We start from the raw sequence: 21,826 nt of genomic DNA, 5'->3' as shown, positions 1-21,826 counted from the left end.
TGGGTGGCATTGTGGGTGGCACTGTAGGTGGCACTGTGGGCACTATGGGCACTGATGGGGGGCACTTACTTTTATTCAGGATGGCACGGCGGTGGGCAGGTGGGCACTGGCAGGGGGCAGGTGGTCAGCTGTATTGCTGGCCGTGATCGGGACTGATGTCCCGATCACGGCCGCCGGTGATCGGGACTGATGTCCCGATCACGGCCGCCGGTGATCGGCTTTTTTTTTCTCTCCTCGCGCTGTCAGCGCGAGGAGGAATAATAGCCGATTACCGGCTCCGTTCTATCACATGATCAGCTGTCATTGGCTGACAGCTGATCACGTGATAAGCGGTCGGGATCGACCCCTTGCACGGATCGGTGATCAGGCGAGTCTCACGGACTCGCCGATCACAGAGCGCGCCGCGCGCGCCCCTCAGGGGGCGCGCAGGCCGCTCGTATCCGGGACGACATCAATAGACGTAGTCCCGGAAATGTAGGTCCGCGCTGATGCCGTCATTTGGCAATAGCGCGGATCTGTAGTGGTTAAAGCCATTTTTTCAGTTTAGTTAAAAGCAGAAGTAAGCCCATCGAATTAACAGTTTAAAAAAATGGGAATGTAACTGTCACATTGGTTGTGCTTTTAAAACTGTCAAACCATCCAATGGCATCATTGCAGTTGAAGATTAAACAGAAGCCAAGGTTCCAGCTTCCTTTCCTGAAAACTATAGGAGTGTTTACTTCCACTTTAACTGTTTAGCCATGAAAAGTCTCCTTTTTAAACTTTCATAATTGGGAAAAGATTTAGCTGTGCCACACTTTGTGTAACAAAGTATAGCGGTACACAATGTTATTTTAATTAACAACAAAATACTCCTGCCCAGTTATAGGAAATATCTACTCAAATGTCTACAGCAAATCTTTCATATTACTTGAAGCATTAGACAGATGTCTGACATTGGTCAGTGTTCAGTAATGCTAACAATGCAGATTGTACAATTGGCACAATAACTGAGCATACAATGGCTGCAGTGTTATCCTACTAGAAAGTTTTCCTCTATGTAGGTGTTTGTGCACTGAATTCCAGACATTCAGCCCATATTGAAGTCGTAAAGAAACAAATTCATTCACATACACTTTATACTAACAGCCTTTACTTTCATAGCCCTTGTAGACACGGTCGGATACGGTAATCTGTCGGAATGCGTCTTATCGGACCGCGTCGTCAGATAATCCGACTGTGTGTGGTATGCACCGGAGTGATTCCGTCCGAATCTCAGTCCGACCCAATATTCCAACATGTTGGAAAGATTTCCCGACCAACTGGGCTGGACGGACCTAATCCGATCATGTGTAGAGTATTTTCATCGGACCAAGTGCCACGCATGCTCACATTCAAATTCCGACACGGAAGCGCTCGTTCAGGTAAAACTACTGCTCGTAAGCGATATAGCACATTCGTCACGCTGCAATGTTAAAAAATCATTCATCAAGCGCATTCTCTTGTTCTTTACAATGCTGCAAGAACCAACTTCTTTCGATGCTCATAGTCACACACACTTCTCCCGAACGGATTTCATTACTCTTTTTTAACCATTTCAGCAATACAATTTTAGTTTGCGTCACATCTACACAATGTTTTTTTATTTTTGGGATGTTTTTTTGGGGGGGGGGGTCCCTAAAAATCTCCTTTAAAGACACTGCTCATTTCTCCTTTTTTTTTACTTTTTATTTTTGGGTGTAAACTTACAACAACAACATTATTGTATTTTTTTGATTTTCTTTTTCTTTTTTTAATCTACAGGAGGTTGTTTAGTGTTGGTACCCCTTGTTCTTTAGTTCACTTTGTATTTTGGAAATGTACCTGCCTGCTCACAAATAAACTCTACTTTTTGAAGGAAAACACATTACACAAGTATTTCATCAAACAAAAATAACATTTATTTTGTTTGCTCGAAAATAAAATTAGGAACGCAGCACTGGAGAAACTTCTTAACTTTGGTGCAGCCTTGGTCCCCAGGGCAGACATAACTAAATGAGATATAAAAAAATTGGTGGCCTGAGGAGTAGATATCTCAGGAAGAGAAGTCTGCTCCTGAAGTCCTGGAGAGCAGGAAATTTAGATGCCATTTCTGTCCCCAGGATGGTGATCTTCAAGAGGCTGCATCTTCTGGCACACCAGACTCAACACAGGCCATCACTCTCTGGTCTTCCTTTGTGACTTCCCACCAGGCATCCTCCCAGGCTGTGGCTAGGCTCCTGTAGCTGGGGCAGGAGGAGAAGGAGGGCGTTGGTGGACCTCCTGGCTGCCACTTGCCACAGCCTCCCCCCGACTGAGGTCTTCCTGTGTATGAAAAGGGGACATAGTTTTAGTTTTTTGATCATCAATCACAGCATTTTGTGCTCCTGGCTTTTGCTATTTGACTGTTACCAAATAGAACAGACTATCATTCTGACACCAGCATTTTTCTTTCCCGTCCCAATCATTTTTGGTCACTACTGTCTATTGAGATGTAAACCACTTGGAGAAATCTCAACTTACTGATCAATAAGAACATCTAGTTAACATCATTAAATGTAACACAAGAAATATGTTCAACAATGCAATACCTGTCTCAAGCTGGGCCCCACCACATGGTGCTGCCTGGAAGGCCCAGGCTGTACATCAGAAGTCTCAGCTGGGGGTGAAGGATGCCTTGGAGGAAGCCTGGAGAGTGGTGGCCTGAGTGGTGGCCTGGGTACTCCCTGGTCTACCAGAAAATGCAGCCTGTCAAAGTGCACTATCCTGGGGTAATAAACAGCATCTGGATCTCCTGCTCTCAAGGACTCCAGGTGCTTCTTTCTCTCCCTGAAATATGTAAGCTTCATGGCCACAATTTTGCGATTCAGATATGTCATGTCTGCCGTGGGGACCCTGATCTGAACCAAAGCAAGCAGTTTCTCCAGTGCTGCGTTCCTCTTTGATCTGTCATAATAAAACTTGTTGTGGAACTGCCACAGGCAGGGCATCTCCATGTAGAGCTCGAGGAATAGCCCCATAAAGTTGGCATTGATGAATGGGTCCATTTTGTCTGCAAGACACAACACAAGACAAACCCTCAAATACTAATAATGCAATTAAAATCCCTCCTAATCTTGTCCCAACAGCGGCCTAGATACAAGCAGTCTAGTCTAGTGAAGCACAAAGTTAAAAATGTTACCTTCGTTTCCACGTTCGCCGCGACCGTGACTCACACTCTCCTCCCAGATCGTACGGACGATACACATGTGTGGCGTTTTATATACAGTGCGCATGCGTGAAACTCCGCCCGCCCCTGACGTTCTTTCCAGACTATTCCCCGCCCCTTCACTTCCCGCACAGTGGGGAGAGCACATGGCGGAGAGAACGCAGGTGCGCAATAATAGTTCCACTAACGAGGAGGAGGGTGAGGAAAGCCCGGAGCCTGAAACGTCCCTTTCCAGGAAGACAAGATTTAAGGCCTCAAATATGTCTTTTGGAGAGATGTTGGAGATGGTCGACATATTGAACAGGACCGACTATGATGGGAAGTATGGACCTTACCCAAACCCAAATATCAGAAAGGCCAAGATCATGAATAAAGTTGTGAAGAGTCTTCTGAAGAATTTTGGGGTACGCCGATCCAAGGATCAACTGAGAAAACGCTGGTCAGACCTGAAACTGAGGGAGCACGAGCAGTACCTAAGGATCAAGCGTGTTCTTAAAAAAAGTAAGTAGTTGTCGTGTGTTCATATGATTATTCTTGCTTGCATACATGCTCCATGTGCTTTGATTTCATGTTGTGCATTTTAAAATGGCCACTTTCAAGGTCATGGTTTCGTTCGTTCGTATGAAACATCGTTCTGCAGGGAAGGGGCCCCAATAATGTTCTCACCTTGTAACTCGGCCCAAAAACACAATTGTACAACACTTCCAAGCAATGTTTCAGATACCTATTTCTGCCCTCTGTGTGCTATTTAATCTTTGTTTACATTCTCATAGGGGAGAGAAGACTCGGCAAGTATGAGGACACCAGGGACCATACCCCTCCCAAAGAAGGGCAACTTCCAAAAGAAGAAACAGAGGAGCAGGAGGAGGAGGAGGAAGAAGGAGAGATTGTGGAGGTTGGCCAAATTGTCACCACAACAGGTGAGTGTCGGAGAACACAGCTTCCGGTAAGCTCATCAATGTATATCACCATATTTGGATTACATGGTGTGTTTGTTTTGTTTTTTTCTAGGTGATGTGGAGGAAGATTCCCGTTTTACCAGTGAAAGTGCCCAGATCTTGATCGGGGAGATAATGGGGTGCAATAGGGATTTGGAAATTGTACAACAAAACATCAATGATGTTAAAAATAAAATGAAGAACATCATTGATGTTTTGGGGAGAGTGTGAAAACTAAAAAACTAGATAGGGTTTTATTTTTGCTTTTAAAAAAAAAATGTATTTTGCATAATTCCAAATTTGGAAGATGCACAGAGTGTGTAAACATGCGCTATCTCCCATTATGGGGGATCAATGTACATGTTTTGTGTAAAGTGTCTGAGATGAAGGGGTTGCAGCCCCAAAGCATGTACATTGATACCCCATGATGGGAGATAGTACATGTTGACACACTGTGTGCATCTTCCAAATTTGTATTTTTCAGGGGTCACACCCCATGTGATGAAGGCAATATCAGCCCAGTTTGTACATACTCATGTCTGATATTGTCTTCACTTTTCCAAGTTGAACTTTGTAAGTTCCTGTGTTCTGTATTTTACACTTTGATACATGCCTGTTTGCACAAAAAAACAAGTAAAAAATAAATATGATTAAACTGGGTTTTGGATACCCAAAATATCTTGGTTTGTTGTAAAAACCTTTACTAAATGCACATATGAATGTGCTTGTATTAAAAAGTTGAATTCTCAACAATGTGTGGCTTCCTTTTTCATTGGGCTTAAAATGTATTTGTAGTGAAATTTGAGTTTGTGCTGAGAAGGAGTGTGATTTAATAAAGGCAACTCCACTTTGCACTCCAAGTGCAGTTTCAGGTGTACTTTTGCAGTGCACTTGTAGTGCATAGTGGATGTGCCTTTAGTAAAAAGCACCCACAGTGAGGTGTAAATTTGGACAATCATGCCATTTTCCTGCCATGGTGCTGAAAATGAGCATGATTTTGATCAGTAATGCACTAAACATTAGTTAACAAAAAGGTGTGTGTGTGTAGCAGACCCACAACATAATAAGATTATCTGAAGAAGAGACTGTCCCCTCATCTCACTCTGAACTTGGGTTTGCACTGTTGGTGAAAAAGGCACAACTTAAATAAAAAAGGCAAAGTGGGAGGCCACAGTCTGCCATTTCTGTGGCGTTGAAGGACACTATGTAGTGACACAAGAAAAAAAACTAGTAATTGTACAAATCAACATTGCATGCAGATTAGACACCCACATTTTTTGACAAAATTAGTATAACATTTTTTTAACTGAGTATTTAAAGCCTAAAGTATAAGGTCCCCTTATGAGAGTCCTAACCCCCCCCCCCATCCCCCCATCTGATGGGCCCTTGATAAAAAATTAGGGGGGATGTTTAGGACAGGTAACCCTCTCCACTTGATTGAGAGCTGAATGCCTAAATAATGTGTGATACTTTGTGAAGCCCCTCCTTAGTTACACTATTGGCAGCCCACCGGACAGGTAAGAAGTGTCAGAATAATAAAATGGAAGGACATTTTGACATTCTGCTATTACATAGCAAGAAAATTAATGTGTTAAAAAAATCAAAATATCATTTGAAAGTATTGAGGCAGGCCCTTACACTACATGCTTTGGTGAATTTGTCCATAAATGTTATCATGAAAAAGGTATTTAGAGTGTGTATTGGGTTGGGTCAAGTCATCAGATAGAAGATTGCTATCAGCTGAGGTAGCAGTTGGGGAGAGGGCGTTCCTAATGAGTTTGGCACAACTCCAAAAAACACTAAAAAGGTCACTTTGCATGAATTGAAGCACACACATCACATTTGTAGAGATTTTAGGGGGTGTTTAGGGGAAAGCAATACTATGGAGCTGACAAAAGACATTGTCAAGTGACTAGACTATAGTTTTATGGGCCAAGAAGAGCATGGTGGGGAAGTTAGTGAGGCAAATCTGCATGAGGACAAAGGGGCAGAGCATATGAATTAGAGCATATTGCAATGATGGTAATTAGGGAATGAGGAAAGAAATGCAAGACATTAGCAATCATGAAACACATAGAATGTGATGTGTAAGGATAAAACTTAGCATAATATAGTCCTTCTGCAGGAGATGAATGATGGCAGAACAGGTCTCTGGAATAATGATCCCCAGAGCCTGGGGGGAGATGCCTGTAGAGAACTTGAGGTCCTGAAGGCTTCTCCCTGTCGCCAAGTAGCGCAACGTGGCGATGAGCCTCTGCTCCGGAGTGATGGCTTGCCACATGCAGGTATCCTGCCTGGTGATATAAGGGGACAGCAAAGCAAGCAGACAGTGAAAAACGGGGTCCGTCATCCTGAGAATAATCCAGAAATGATCAGGATTATTCTTGCGGATCTCACGGAGCAAAGGCATGTGGGAGAACTGGTGACGCTGGCGCAACCAATTCTTGGTCGTCCAAACATGTTTCGTCTACGTACTCATTGTACAGTTTGTGCTGTGCAGGGGTTCTTACTTTGACTTTGACACAAGCCCTGTGTCATCTGAATCACTAATCTGAAAAGCGCGAATCGTCTTTCACCAAACTTCTACTAAAACACGAGATCAGCAGAAGGAGCCCAAAGGGTGCCGGACGTGGTGCTGAACTTACTTTTTCTAGTCCCCCCCCGTATACGGCTTACGTCACCGCATTCTTGGCAACCGCGAAATCAGACAACTTGGCCCGACCGTGTGTATGCAACAGTTTCGGACACAATCCGTCGGACTAAATCCGACGGGCAAAGTCCGACGGATTTGGTTGCCAAAATCTCCGACCGTGTGTACGTGGGCATAGTCTAGCGAATCAGGGCTGAGTCCCAGAATGGAGTCCAGTGGCGGAACAAGTTTGCCACTGGGCTGCAGGGACTTGACGAGCAGGGGCGCACTAGCACGGGCACTTGTCACAACCCACCCGCGGCTTGTGCGTTGTGTCCGGGTCCAGCATGCCGCAAGGAAAGCTTTCTACAACAACCAGCATCTCTCTCCGCCCGGCTGCCTCTGCCACTGAGCAGAGCGCACTGAACCCTCCCCCTCCTCCTGTGATATTTTCCGGAGGACGCACACCACTCTGAACAGCGCTGATCTGCAGTTTTCAGGGACGTTCATAAGGGTGGAGGGTTAGGGGGGGTCCAAACACCCCCTCCAGAGCATCCTTCCCAAGGTTACCAAAAAAGGAGCTTTGCTCCTGTCTATAAATTGCCTGGACCAGAGCAAGCACCAGTGCAAATGTCCGCCTTCCTATTAGATCACACTGCACTTGTGTAGCTTCCAAGCCAGCCGATTTTAAATTGGGTGAACTCAGGCACCTGTGATGACAGAGTCAGCATGGAGTTTGCACAGCGTGGGTCAGGGTGGATTATTCAAAGTCTTCTCTTGCTGGCCGTGACACTGCTACTAATATGTAGCCAGGCACAGCACTGTTTTTGTTGGATGGGGGCCTGTACATTAAAGGAGAAGTACAGCCAAAGCTTGTATGTTCCCGGCATACTGAGAATGCTATCTGTCACATTTGCTTGTGCTTTTAACCAAACTGTCAAACCATCAAATGGCTGCAGTCATAACTGTGATCACATGTGCTGCGTCATAATTATATAGTCAGTAAGGTTGAAAAAAGACACTAGTCCATCCAGCACAACCTGTGTGTAAGTGTACATGTGTGTATGCCAATAGTAAATCGCATATTCCTGTATGTTGTGATCGTTAAGATGCCCATATAATTGTTTTTTAAACTATAGACACTCCCTGTTAATACCACTGCTTGTGGGAGAGATCCAGTAAAGAACCATCTACGCAGTTTAAAGTTAAACCTCTTCTCTTCCAATTCCAGTGAATGGCCCCTCTCACTGAATTTTTTTTACCTGTGCTAGGGACCACCAGTAAGGTATTTGTATATTGCTATCATATCCCATCTCAAGCATCTCCTTTCCAGAGAGCATACGTTCAATGCTTGGAGTCTTTCCCCATAGCTGAGATCCTCTAGTCCCTATAATAGCTTTGTTGCCCTTCTCTGAACTCTTTCCAGTTCCAGCACAGGCATACTGGACAGCATACTCAAGATGCGTCTGGACCAGAGTCTTGTAGAGTGGGAGAATTATCATTTTATCTCTGGAGTAAATCACCTTTTTAATGCTGCCAATATTCTGTTGGCTTTGCTTGCAGCAGCTTGCCATTGCTGAGCCTGTCATCTAGTGTCATCTCCCCAGTTCCCTTTCCATCCTGGATTCCCCCAAAGATTCTCCCCCTAGCGAGCAACTTGCATTCGTATTTTTAGTACCCAAATGCATTACCTTACATTTTTCAACATTAAACCTCATTTGCCATGTAGTTGCCAACCCCATTATTTAATTTAGATCTTCTTGTAAGGTTTAAAAAAAAATATTGTAAGGTTTCCACATCCTTCACATAAGTTATTACCCTGCTTAGCTTTTTATCATCCACAAATTCAGAGATTGAGCTATTTATATTTATCTCATCCTCTATATCGTTTATAAATACAATAAACAGAATAGGTCCCAGGACAGATCCCTGGGGGACCCCATTTACCACACTGGACCATTCTGAGTACGCGCTATTTATCACCACCCTTTGGACCCACCCCTGTAGCCAGTTTTTAATCTAGGTACATACCCTATGGTCCATGTCAACATACCTCAGTTTGTAAAATAAACGTTTGTGGGGAACTGTATCGAATGGCTTTGCAAAATCCAGATACACCACATCCACAGGCCTTCCTTTATCTAGATGGCAGCTCACTTCCTCGTAGAAGGTTAATAGATTGGTCTGGCAAGAACAATTCTTGATGAATCCATGCTGATTACTACTAATGATACTGTTTTCATTACTAAAATCTTGGATATAGTCCAGGGATATGCAATTAGCGGACCTCCAGCTGTTGCAAAACTACAAGTCCCATCATGCCTCTGCCTCTGGGTGTCATGCTTGTGGCTGTCAGAGTCTTGCTATGGCTCATGGGACTTGTAGTTCTGCAACAGCTGGAGGTCCACTAATTGCATAACCCTGATATAGTCCCTTATCATCCCCTCCAATAGCTTGCGGACTATTGTTGTTAGATTGATTGGCCTGTAGTTTCCAGGGATATATCTCAGGCCTTTTTTAAATATTGGTACCATGTTGGCTTTCCTCCAATCATCTGATACCATTCCAATCAGTAAACTGTTCATCGTCCCAGTTGCAAATCAAACATAGATTAAGATGGCAGCTTCCCTGAAAAGGAGGGATTTCGTTTTTCTTTAAGGTTTACATGCATTTTAACTATGGAATTAATCACCCATGGTGACCAAGGCTTCCTGGACACTGGTATGAATTCACAGTATAAGCCACCTTGCCTAATTGTAAATCCATACCTTTAGTAAAGCATTATAATATATTGTATATCTCATATGATCCCCACAGCTCTCAAAATGCCAGGCCTTTTGAAAGAACAGACCTGTCAGATGTTTGTGCTTTTCTGGTATTTGATGCAGTCGGCTGTGAGAACAGGTGGAGTTGTTTAAAGAAGGTGAAAATCCCATTAAAACATTTTTCTTCATTCTGTACTTTCATCAAGTTATAGAAATTTCATTCTAATTGCAAGCTAGGGCCAAAAGAGTATAATTTCTGTCTGCTTCATACTACATTATAATTAGGAAAATTGCAGGGAAAGGCAAGACATACATTGTCTGGGATCTGTTTATATACATATCAGTTTAGAAGTAACCTTGGAGCAGAAATGAATAATCTCTTCAGGTGTGATGACATATAATCACTGTCAGCTTCTGGCATAGGTGATAACAGACTGGGGCATTTAATTGCAGCCTTTGTTGCAGCTGCACACAGAATATTGGTATCTAGGCGCTCAGCTTCCTCCTAACTTGCCTCTTTATTTACACTGTCTCCCAGTTTTTACATGTCAGCGTGGATGAAAATAAACACACTTCAGGGCTTGCTGTCTTCTTGCTGCTTTCATTATTGCAGTTCATTTTATAACTTTATCGATTGTAAGGCTTTTCTAGTTTACATTTTTTTTTTACCTGTTGGTTTATTTAAATCTTCAGGGCCCCTTCATATACAGTATATATTTTGTGGTAATATGTGATAAGGTGTTTGTTATACCATAAAACATGTTAATATACCTGCACAGATTTAGATATTCTCAACATTGTGGCGCTCTGTGTTGTTTAAGCCCATAACACAGTAACGCATGTCATTATTTATTTCAGGTACTTATATAGCACCGTCAATTTACACAGAACTTTACATATACATTATATTCACACCAGTCTCTGCCCTCAAGGAGCTTACAATCTAAGGTCCCTAACTGATTCATACATACATATACTAGGGCCAGTTTAGACAGGATGCAATTAACCTACCAGCAAGTCTTTGGAGTGTGGGAGGAAACCAGAGTACCCAGAGGAAACCCACGCAGGCACAGGGAGAACATGCAAACTCCAGGCAGGTAGTGTCATGGTTGGGATTCAAACCAACAACCTTTTTGCTGCAAGGTGAAAGTGCTAACCACTACACCGCTGTGCTGTATGTGCGGTGTCCAGAAGGTGAGCTTTAAACCTGGGCGCCATATGTATGTGTTAGGCCGGTCATACACGGTTTGAATCCGAGAAATCAGAACCGCCGAGATTCAAACCATTAACCCCCCTAGCGGTAATCCCGAGTCTGGCTCGGGTTAGGAATATACTGATAGGAGCGGTAACCCCGAGCCAGACTCGGGATGGCTTCGCTTGATGCAGGGGAGGACACAGGGAGAGTTACTTACCTTGTCCCCTGGATCCAGCGATGTCCGCCGCGCTGTGTGATCGAGCCGTCCTCCGCTCGATTCACAGTGCCGAGCTCCGTTCCCTGCGGCGTTACGGCGCACAGGAGCGGAGAACGGCGGCAAATTCAAAAAAGTAAAAACACACAAAACACACACAGCACTGTAATCTTACAGATTACAGTGCTGTATTAAAAAATATACACCCCCTTTGTCCCTAGTGGTCTGTGCAGTGCCCTGCATGCACTTTTATATTATAAATACTGTTTTTTACTGCCTGGAATTTGGAGATTGTCCATAGCAACCAAAAAGTGTAAATTTTTCAGTGTTTTAGGATTTGATTACATTATTGAATAATTTTTATTATTCTTTATTATATTATAAACTTTATCATACCCGGGATGTCTGCTAGACTCTGGTTTGAACAGATTTAAGAGCATTATTCCTAAGAATTACAGGACTACAAAATAAAAGCCAGATTTCCGTGCAAAATAATTGTACCGCTTTCAGCACCTAATTCCAGACTGAATCATACCGCCAGGGAGGTTAATGGGTAAGCTGAATGTACCAAGTTAATCGATTGATCAGGTTGGGTACAACCAGCCTGCCCAATTCACTTACGGTCATCACTAGCGGCTGCTATAGCCGTTAGTAATAATCACTGTCCACTCCTGATGGTGGGGGCAGCTTCCCCCGCTCACCCCTTTAAGTTTTGGGGTTGATTTTCCTTTCAAAATAAAAGAAATCTGAAGATTTATCTCTTACCATCAAATTAAATACCAATTTGTCCTGAAAAAACAAGCTATAATCCACCTGGATACACAAAGTAGTTGCGATCATATTTGCAGTTTTACTGACACATTTCAAAATTGCAAAATTGGGTCTGGGCGTTAGGATTTGTTTTACTCTTGGTCATGAAGAGCTTAAAATAGCACAGGTATGTTTCTTTCTCTTCATTAAAGGAAGCAGGATGCAATTGTTCTGAGTTGGATAATACTGCTACCTTCAAAAGGGGTTGGATACTGGACAATATTAAAGTTATTGGCCAGCCAGCTACTACCCAGTGCTGGGACAAGGTCAACCAGTGCCAAGAGCAAAAATTGGATCTTGTGCTCTCCACAGTTGCGTAGAGAGGGGATCAGTGGGGCCAATAGTGGCAAGTGCCAATGTTTGTTACAGGCAATGAAATAGTACCAATGAAAAGTTTAAATTAATCGGACAAATATGTGGCAAAGGAAAAAAAATTTCTGGGTTGGTGGCGCCACTGAAATTAAAAAATGTCCCCAAAATTGCCTAAGTTTTGAAGCTAACTATAAAGTGTTGTTACATTGTTACATGGTACCTACAAAATTAGCATCATGTGTCCTAAGCTGCTCCCCTAAGTATTTTAGGGGATGTGGTCAGGAGGGCCCAGACTACCATATCTGGTGATCATGGCCCAGGATTAAGAGAAATTGGATTCAAGGCTATAATTTTATATACTGTTTGACCCAGGCTAAGCTCTAAAAGTTCCCATGGCAAACCCTACTGGGCCACCCTGTAGAGGAGGTACCGATATATACCAGCAATCTGATTTCCTTCATATTCTTAGCAGCCAGGATATCAATTGCCAGATCATGGAGGTCTCTGTCTATCCCATTCCCCTGATACTCTCGAAGCTAACATGCATAATTATAATGATATATGAAAAATTGTAATGTAATGTCTACATTACAGGATTCAATTTGAAAAAATATAGGACCCTTAGACACATTACATTTCAGGAGAAAATTGAATATAATAACTGGATATAATGACTGGACTCGTGGGACAGAGGGAGAGATGGGTTACATCTCTTTGTATACCCACCTCTTTTGTCCCCCCCCCCCCCCACCCCTCTTTGTTCTTGTCTTTCCCCTAGTTTCTTCCTTTTTATGTTTATGATCTTTGTCCATGTGTGCTGTAGTTTACCCCAGCATTGTCATCGTTGTCAAAAGCCTTTTTTGATACAATGGTTCCCTTTATTTATTTATTTATTTAGTTTTATTTCATTGCGCCTTTCCATTTTATCTAAGGTACATGAGATATGGTTTGCTAATAGGGTGATGATCCTGAGTATGTGCTAGGAAAACATATACTGTAGGAAACCTTGTGTCTCATTTGTCTGAAAATGTACTGTGCAAAAGCACATATGACATGCTTTGTATTTTAAATTATGACATGCTTTGTATTTTGTATGAATGACTTAAAACGACTGCAAAACCCCTCCCTAACAACTCCCGGGCAGTCTGATGTCACATTGGGAGCAGCGACTCTGTCCTTGCAGCCAATTAACTTGCATCCTAATTCATTTTAATGGGCCTGCCCACGCGGTGATGCATGGAACACCTTTGCATCCCCATGCAAGTAAACCAGGCCAGTCCAGACTCTTTCTCCCTGAATAAAGCAGGGCCTCCAGGTATGTCTTCTTGTAGTCCGTGGCCTCCAGGCACCCTCTTTCATATTCAGAGGCCTCCATGCTCCCTCTCTCTTAGTCCAGGGCCCACAGACACCTGCTGTCCTATCTCGGAGCCTCGCAGCCACCCCCTCTTCTAATCCAAGGACTCTGCTCCAGGCACCCCCCTCTCCTAGTCCAGGATCTTTAGCACACCCCCTCTCCTAGTCTGTGGACTTCTTCAAACAGCCTCTATTCCTAGTCCATGGCCTCCTCTGCAACTCCAGCCTTTCCTAGTCCAGGGCCTCTACAAACAAACACCCCTCTCCTATTCAAGGTGTATTTGCCACACAAAACCCCTCTCCTAATAGAGCTTAGAGTTTCAATCAGAAAAGGTGCATGGAAGAGTGATGCTGTGTGGGGGCAACCTCACAGCACACCAGTGCTGAATTGCTCTGTTCCTCCCATCCAACCCATAGAAAAGCATTTTTAAGGGACACTACAGCTACTGTTGCTAAGCTGCTAAGCAACAGTAGCTGCAGCATCGCTTAAAAAAGCTTTTCTATAGGGCGGGTGGAAGGAGCATAGTGATTCATCACTGGTGCGACTTACCAGCCAAACTGACAACTGTGTGTGACATTAGACTTGTTTGGCACTCAAGAGCTATGGTACCCAGTGTGGGTCGCACCCCCTAGGTATGCTACCGTCCCCTATCCTCCCCCCAGTACAGAGCTCCCACCCACTTTAGTGCAGCGCTCCCCTCACCTCCTACCCCCCCACAGAACACAGAGCTCCTCCCAACCCTACTAGTACAGTGCTGCCCCTAGCCCCTCCCCCATAACAGGTCCCCCCTCCTCCCCAGTACACAGCTCCCCCCACCCCGTAGCACCACACCAACACACAGAGCTCTCCCACCTCCTAGCCCCCCCCAGTTAACAAAGCTCCCCCCCCCCAGTACACAGAGTTTGTATCCTTTCTTCTCCAGTATCCACCACTGGTCAGAGCCACGGGTATGGTCCCTTTATTTGGTATCCTCACCAAGAAGCATCCTCTTCTTTCCACTCCTCCAGCATATAGTGTCACAGAAAGGATACAAACTTCATAGTGCTTTACCTGACAGACAAATACTTTAATAAACCCACTAAAAAAAAACAGACTCACATAACATGGTGCTCTCAAGGGCACACAGAAATATAGCCTATACAATAATGCTGGTATTCCAATTTAAGATTAGTGTACCACACTTCCTGTATGGGTGTATCAGCATGTTGACATCATCCAAGGCTCTGCTCCTATGTGTTTCATCACCAAGACACATGACTCCCTCATTGGGAATCTGATTGGATAATGGTATCTCCTGCTTTTACAATACAGTACCACCGCGCTCGGGACAAAAAAAAAATTATATGCACTCCTGTGAGTGAGAGGTAGAAAGGGTAGCTCCCAGTGCACCCCTCCACTGAACATAAAGCCAGCACCCAGGGTAGGTGCGCCTTCTGCTCCCCCTTTGTCCTGGCCCTCCTACTACTTGTCTCATTACCATCATACTGCAGTCGTTTTTTTTTCCTTTAAGATTATGTTTTCTTTGAGCCACACTTTATTTACATGCTGCTGAGCTAGGCTCTGTATGCAGCTATCCAGTTTGGAGTGTCTTCAGCAATAGCTTTGGAGGTTGTAGCTGGAACCTGCTGGACAGAAAATTGTGGGGCCTGTCTGGAATGTGACCCTTGGTCACTGGGTTGTGCCTGTGGCTATCTCCAGATCTTTGTGTCTAGGATCCACCTCTGGTGTGACCAAGTCTCTGAAGACTCTCTGTGACTAAGTTATGTGTGCTAAGTATCGGGCGCTACTACGCTTATTGGTATAATTGGGCGTATAAGAGCTGGCAGCTTTGTCCTTTAAAGAACTCTGTCTTTCTAGGGCCTCCTTCCTTTTTAAGATAATTTTGACCTCTCACCACAATCAGGGCTTTGTTCTTCCTTCTCTATGTCCATCTACAGTTTCTCTAATAGAAGTTTCTTTTTACTGCTTGGATTTAGTTCATGTTGTGTCGGTTTACCTCTTAACTAACACCTCCATTAGAAAGACTGAGTAATATCATTGAGTCAGCATCTCAATACACGTAAATGTTGAAACTAAATGATTTCTGAATAAAAATGTGCTTCTGGAGAGACAGGCAGATTAAAGGCTTTGTCAGGTTGAGTATGTCATCTCTGAGTAATAATAAATAGTAGTAGTCTTATCTCCTTTAACTTACATTCTGTGAAATAGTCACTTGTTTTTATTTTATTTTTTATTCCAAGTAGCAAAGACTGTGTATACCATTAATCTTTTCATACAAATTAAGTTACTTTAGATGTAATTGTTATCAGCGATCCCATTACCAGTGTCTTGTTCTGATACACTTTCAATAATAGAGTGAGGCCATTGGGGAAATTTATTGTAAAGCCACAAACACATATGATAGAGCACATCATAGTTCAGTTGTCTCTTGTGCTCACTTCTTACTGTCAGTACAAAGGCAACTTGTTCTGTAATGAAATTGGACATTTCATACCAGGGTTGTCTGCTACTTGGCAACACGAACAATGAAATAAAAAAGACAGGGAGAAAGAATGTATATCCAGTCATTGATGGAAATGACCAGAGTTTTTCTTAGTGATTGTTTCTTGTCCATTGGGGGACACTTAAACCTTCAGGTTATATTGCTACCCACAGAAAGACTGGTCACTGACAAACTAAAAACCTGTGTGCTAGTTTTTTGCTAGTGTGCTAGAAGGATGGACATCTTTTTCTCAGCTCTACGGTTTATGCCGCGTACACACGATCAGACTATCCGGCGGACTTAGTCTGGCAGACAAACCGGCAGAAAGTCCGCTGGACTTTCCGAATGAGCGGACCTGCCCACACACGACCGGACTGCGCCGCAGCTCCCCCTTCCCCAAAGCACCCCCCATGTTGAGGGCACGTGGCCTGGTACGGCTCAGAAGGGGGGGGTGCTCGCTCATCCCCACCCCCTTTCTTGACCGGCCGGGCTGCGTGCTTGGATAAGGGTCTTATATGGACCTTGGGGGGCACCCCCACGCCATTTTTTCGGCATAGGGCTTCCCCTTTAAGTCCATACCAGGTGACGGGACCAGTGACGTGTCAATCTCGCCGCCGTAGGCATTGACTTCCTTCGCTAGTCCCGGCTACCTGGAGCCGCGTTCAAAATGAACGGACTTTCCTCCGTGTGCGGGAAAGTCTGTTCATTTCAAAAGTCCGGCGGACTAGTACACACACGGCTGGATTGAGTCAAAACTACTTTCTAAGTCCGCCGGACTTTTGAGGAAAAAAAGTCTGCCGGAGCCCACACATGGGCGCATTGTCCGGGGGACTCTGGTCCGCCGGATAGTCTGATCGTGTGTATGCGGCATAAGACTAACTTGTTTGTTGCTAGCATTTTTTTCATAATTTCTTCTTCCACTGAAGACTCAGCCTATTCCAAGTTTGAATTTGGAGTGCAGCAACTGGACCCCCTGGACTGGTTGTTGTGGAGCAGGCTTGGAAGTGACCCTTGGGTGCAGGTTTCAACGTAAGGCACTATTGAGACACCGAAAAATCCATGAACTACCAGAGAGCTCAACAGCGCCATGGTAGTTCATTGAGAACTACAAGCCAACAGCCGCATAGGCTGTTGGTAGTTGTAGTCTATTCATTCACAGAACACTGTGAATGAGTGACGCAGCCAGAGCCCCATGCGGCCATGTTTTCTTTAGATTGTGGCAGCGAGCGGGGGGAGAAAATCCCCCGCTCACTGCAAACGGGGTATTGGGGGGGATGTGGGGGCTGTTACATTTGTGACATGTTACACCCTGAATATGGTGTAGTTTAACATGTAACATGTCACAAAAGGTGAACTTATCCTTTAAAAGTTCCCACTTTCTACTGATTCCTAATGAAGATGGAGTCAATGCCAAGGAATATATATTGCAATAATAGTGGGAGCAATAATTCTAGGGCCTTTATTAATGGTTGACTCTATTTTGGGTCCTGAAGTTTGTCACAGTTTCATGAACGCGATCAGTTTTAGCCCTTGTACACACGGTCGGAGAATCCGTCGGAATGTGTCCTATCGGACGACTGTGTGTGGTATGCATCGGACTGTTTCCGTCGGAATATCTGTCGGACCCAATTTTCGAACTCGTTGGAAATATTTTCCGACAAACTGGTCCGATCGGACATACTCCGATCATGTGTAGAGAATTTTGACAAAGTGCCACGCATGCTCAGATCAAATTCCTACATCAAAGCTATTGGCTACTAGCCTGAACGCAGTCCCATCGTAACGAAATTACGTCATCACGTTCTGAAAGATCGGATTTTCCGACAACCTTGTCCGACCGTGTGTATGCAACAGTTTCGGACACAATCCGTCAGACAAAATCCGACAGATTTGGTTGTTGAAATGTCCGACCGTGTGTACAAGGGCTTAGAGTTTGACATGTTGAGCATTTCATTTACTCTGTGTAACCTCATCTGTTCTATTTCATCAAAAAAATTATAATTTATTACATTGGCTTACCTGTGACTCTGTGAGATCTCCATTTGATTCTCTCAACAATTTAGAAACTGCTTTTTGAACCCATCAAAGATTTTTCACTTTCACCCAAAAGGTGGTATTGCTTGTAGCCATCACCTATGTGAGACCAGTGTCTGAACTTACTACCTAAAGTGGTTTTGACCTTTCACCTCAACCAGGACATTGTTCTTACAGCCCTCTGTCCTGCTCCAGTTCATCAAAAGAATATTTCCATCCATTGATAGGATATAGTTTAGTCTGTGAGAGTCTATCTCTCACCCAACGCTTCCTTAAATTTAAGGCTTTCTGTTTTACTCAATGGAGCAGAACGAAAATATGATTTTTGTAGTCAGTGTAAACTCCATTTCTTTGAGTCCATGGAGGAAGACGGGTGTCATCCATCTGTGTTTAGGGACCTGTTCTTGGTAACGTTTTGCTACAAAATTGAGGTATGCTGGCATTAAGAAATATTATCCTTGGCTGGCCTACAGTTTATTTTTTTGTTTTTTTTTGGTTTTGATAGTGTCGATCTCTCTGTACAAAGCAGTATAAACTGAAGGTTTAAGACTTCCTATGTCCCTTAGTGGATTCCAAGAAGATTATTTTTACGATGAGTCCAAAAATCCTGTTTTATTGATAAAGCTTGTGTTAACTTGAGTTGAAACAATTGTTCACTTGTCATGCCTTCTGCATTTTCTGTGACATTTTCCCTTTTTTTCAATTTCTTTTATATTTTTGAAGGTTTCAACAACATGGAGAGAATGTGTGACAAAGAGTTTATAATACGCCGAGCAGCTACAAACCGTGTGCTGAATGTACTCCGCCACTGGGTATCCAAACATTCACAGGTATTTATCAGGTTTCAGGGATGTGTTACTGTTTTCTGCTCTTATTTAAATTGTATGTCTGGGCAAGATTAAAAAGACAGTTTCCATACATCTCTCTAATACATGCATGTTTCCTCAGTTTTTTTTATCCCTTAAAAAAATCTGAAAATACAGAAAAAAAGGTGATCTGCCAGAAATCCAGTTTGCTCCTAACTCTTTGTTTCAGCCAACTGCCCTTAAACTCTGAGTAGTTTAATCAACCCTGCACAGTTCTTGTCTGTGAACTACAACACCCCCCTCCCCCATCTGCTTAAGGGGGAGGTGTTCTGTAGTCCAGCAAAGAAGAGCTCAGAAGGGCTGAGAATCCTGCTTGCATGTATAGTGCATCTCCGGCATTGTTGTGTGCTCACTACAGGCAGTTAGGAGCTCACTGGCTTTCTGGGAGATCAACAAGTATTTATCTGTATTTGCAGCATGTTTAAAGAAACCTGTAAGAAATGTGCATGTATCACAGAGATGTACTTTTTGTATATTTTGCCCAGGCATACACTCTAAAGTTGATGTCCAGGCAAACAACTTAATATATTAATATCTGTTTAATGTTAATTTTCCTCCCACATGGTTAATTTACCATGTGGGTTGGGTTTTTGTAATTTTGCTATACCAGGCTTCTGATTTACACATCTCTGCCCCACTGCTTACTCTACTGCTTCCTGGCTCAGCTTCACTGCTTGCTGGTTCACCTCATGGCTATTTGGACAAGGTGATGATTCAGATTTATCTTCCAGTAAGTAGGTTAGATGTAGAAATGTATATTTAGTTCTTTGCCAAGAGTCCTACCTTAATAAAAAAAATATAGAGATATTTAAATAAAGGAGAGCTTATGCCAGCCATGTTTCTTCTAAAGGAGAAAATAACTGCAGTTGAATACAAAATGATGATATAGGAGTTATAAAATAGACACATTATTGGATAGGTTCAAGACTAAATCCCATAATAGCAAGATTAAGTTTTCTGCAAAAGGAGATTTCAGTTAATGGTGTTCACAGCAGTGATTCTGATAAGATTGGAAATAAGCTACAAACTATAGGAAACAGTGACATACAGTTGTGCTCATAAGTTCACATACCCTGGCAGAATTTATTATTTCTTAGTCATTTTTCAGAGAATATGAATGATAACACAAAAACTTTTCTTTCACTCATGGTTAGTAAGTTTGGCAGAAGCCATTTATTATCAATCAACTGTGTTTACTATTTTTTTTTTTTTTTTTTCAAATATTTTTTATTAGATTTTCAAACAAGAATACAAATATAGTTTACATAGACATTTTTTTTTTAAAAAAAAAATTGTAATAAAGAATTCAACAGCATTAATTATTATTTTCAGCGAATCCAGGACTCATACAAATAATGCTTATTATTCTATGAATGAAACAGTATATCGTAAACAACTAGTATATACTTAATGCTGTCATGTGGTAATACCATTAGATATTTAGGAGTGTAGAAAAGAGATAAGAGAGATTTAACAGATCCCTGCGTAATAAATTGAAAAGTATTTGTGATAGTACAAATAACTTATCTGTACCTAAGTAAATTATCACAACCAGTACATCAAAGCAATATTTCAAATTTTTCCTTAACAGTTTAACTCTTCTTATGAAATTTGTCCCATAAGGACCACTGAGACATTACTTTTCTTTGATTTCCTTCCTTCCAAGCTAATGTTCTTTCATATGCGTAAGAATCATTTACTAATTGCATAACTTCCTTTATCAATGGAGGAGATGTGGATTTCCAATGACGAGCTATGACCAGGCGTGCAGCCTGAAGAATATGTAGCACCAAGGTGCGACATGTGCTGGGATAGATGTCTAGGTCAACACTCAAAATTGCTCGCTCAGCTGTTAGCTTATTCAATATGCCTGTTACTTCAGCTATTAGTTTTGAAATTACTGTCCAAAAACTTTTTAGGGAGATGCAAGCCCATACCATATGTACCAGGTTGCCTACCTGGCCACAGCCTCTCCAACAGAGATTGTTCAGTTTTGAGTCATATTTTGCTAAAATGTAAGGCGTCTTATACCACCTAAGGAGTAACTTTAGTGTTGTCTCTTTGTAATTGGAACATTTAGTGTGGGAATTATTGTTTTTAATCGCGCGGCTCCACTGCTCCCGTGATATAGTGACTTTCAGTTCTGATTCCCATTTACGGAATTGATTGGGGATGTCTAGATATTTCTTACTGTTCAATAGGTTATAGACACAGGAAATGCCTTTTTTCCTAGCCGGACCGGCTGTCCAAAATTTATGTACAGCTTCTGGAATGTCTAATACCGAAGTAGATGAGCCTTTCAGTATGTGGGATATGCTGGCAAATGTTAAGAACTCCGTCTGTGGCAACGAGTATTTAGATTGCAAATTACTAAATGATCTCATATGCTGTGAATCGTATATGTCTGCTATGAAGTGGATGCCCACCTTTTCCCAGTTTTGAATCTGCAAATCTGGGGCTAATAAAACAAGAGTTTTAAGAGGGATGGGTATCGACACATGTTTAACATAAGTATTTTTGACTTGCAAAAAGTATTCCCAAGCCTTAAGTGTCGCATGAATCATTGGGTGATTTTCACACATTTTTGAAGTAGGAAGGGCCTTAGCCAATAGCAAATTCAATACTTCTCCTTTTTGTACGTAGACTTGTTCTGCTCTACACCAATGCATTGGGCATGTTGAATCATACCATGCTGCTGCCTGTGCTAAAATAGCTGCTGTATGATAGTCTTTTAGAAGAGGTACACCCATGCCACCTGCCTCTCTATGCTTAGTAAGAATAGTATGAGGGCACCTAGCTTTTTTTCCTTCCCACAGAAATTTAGATAAGGCGCCCTGCATTTTAGAGAAAAAGGAAGCTGGCAGACTGATAGGCATTGCTCTAAAATAGTATAATAGTTTAGGAAGTAATATCATTTTATATGCAGCTAGCCTACCAGACCAGGAAAGGTAATAGCGTTTCATTTTGAGCATTTCTTGGGCAAATTCCGCTATAAGTGGTTCAAAATTAACTTGGTATAAGT

General features: G+C 42.7%; 1 protein-coding gene across 1 annotated transcript in view; it reads left to right on the top strand.

The window, feature by feature from the left end:
- Positions 1-21,826, top strand: part of RASGRF2 (Ras protein specific guanine nucleotide releasing factor 2) — a 498,296-nt gene that overhangs the window by 365,692 nt on the left and 110,778 nt on the right. Inside the window, exon 18 of the mRNA XM_077462462.1 lies at positions 18,662-18,768. Within this exon, the coding sequence (XP_077318588.1) occupies positions 18,662-18,768 (107 nt within the window). The remainder of the gene's footprint in view (positions 1-18,661; positions 18,769-21,826) is intronic.

This window comes from Lithobates pipiens, unplaced genomic scaffold, assembly GCF_037356315.1.
Source record: "Lithobates pipiens isolate NorthernLeopardFrog02 unplaced genomic scaffold, aLitPip1_a1.2 Scaffold_3, whole genome shotgun sequence".
NCBI classification, from domain to species: Eukaryota; Metazoa; Chordata; class Amphibia; order Anura; family Ranidae; genus Lithobates; species Lithobates pipiens.
The sequence above is the reverse complement of the archived record's forward strand: the minus strand, read 5'-3'. Positions and strand labels throughout refer to the sequence as shown.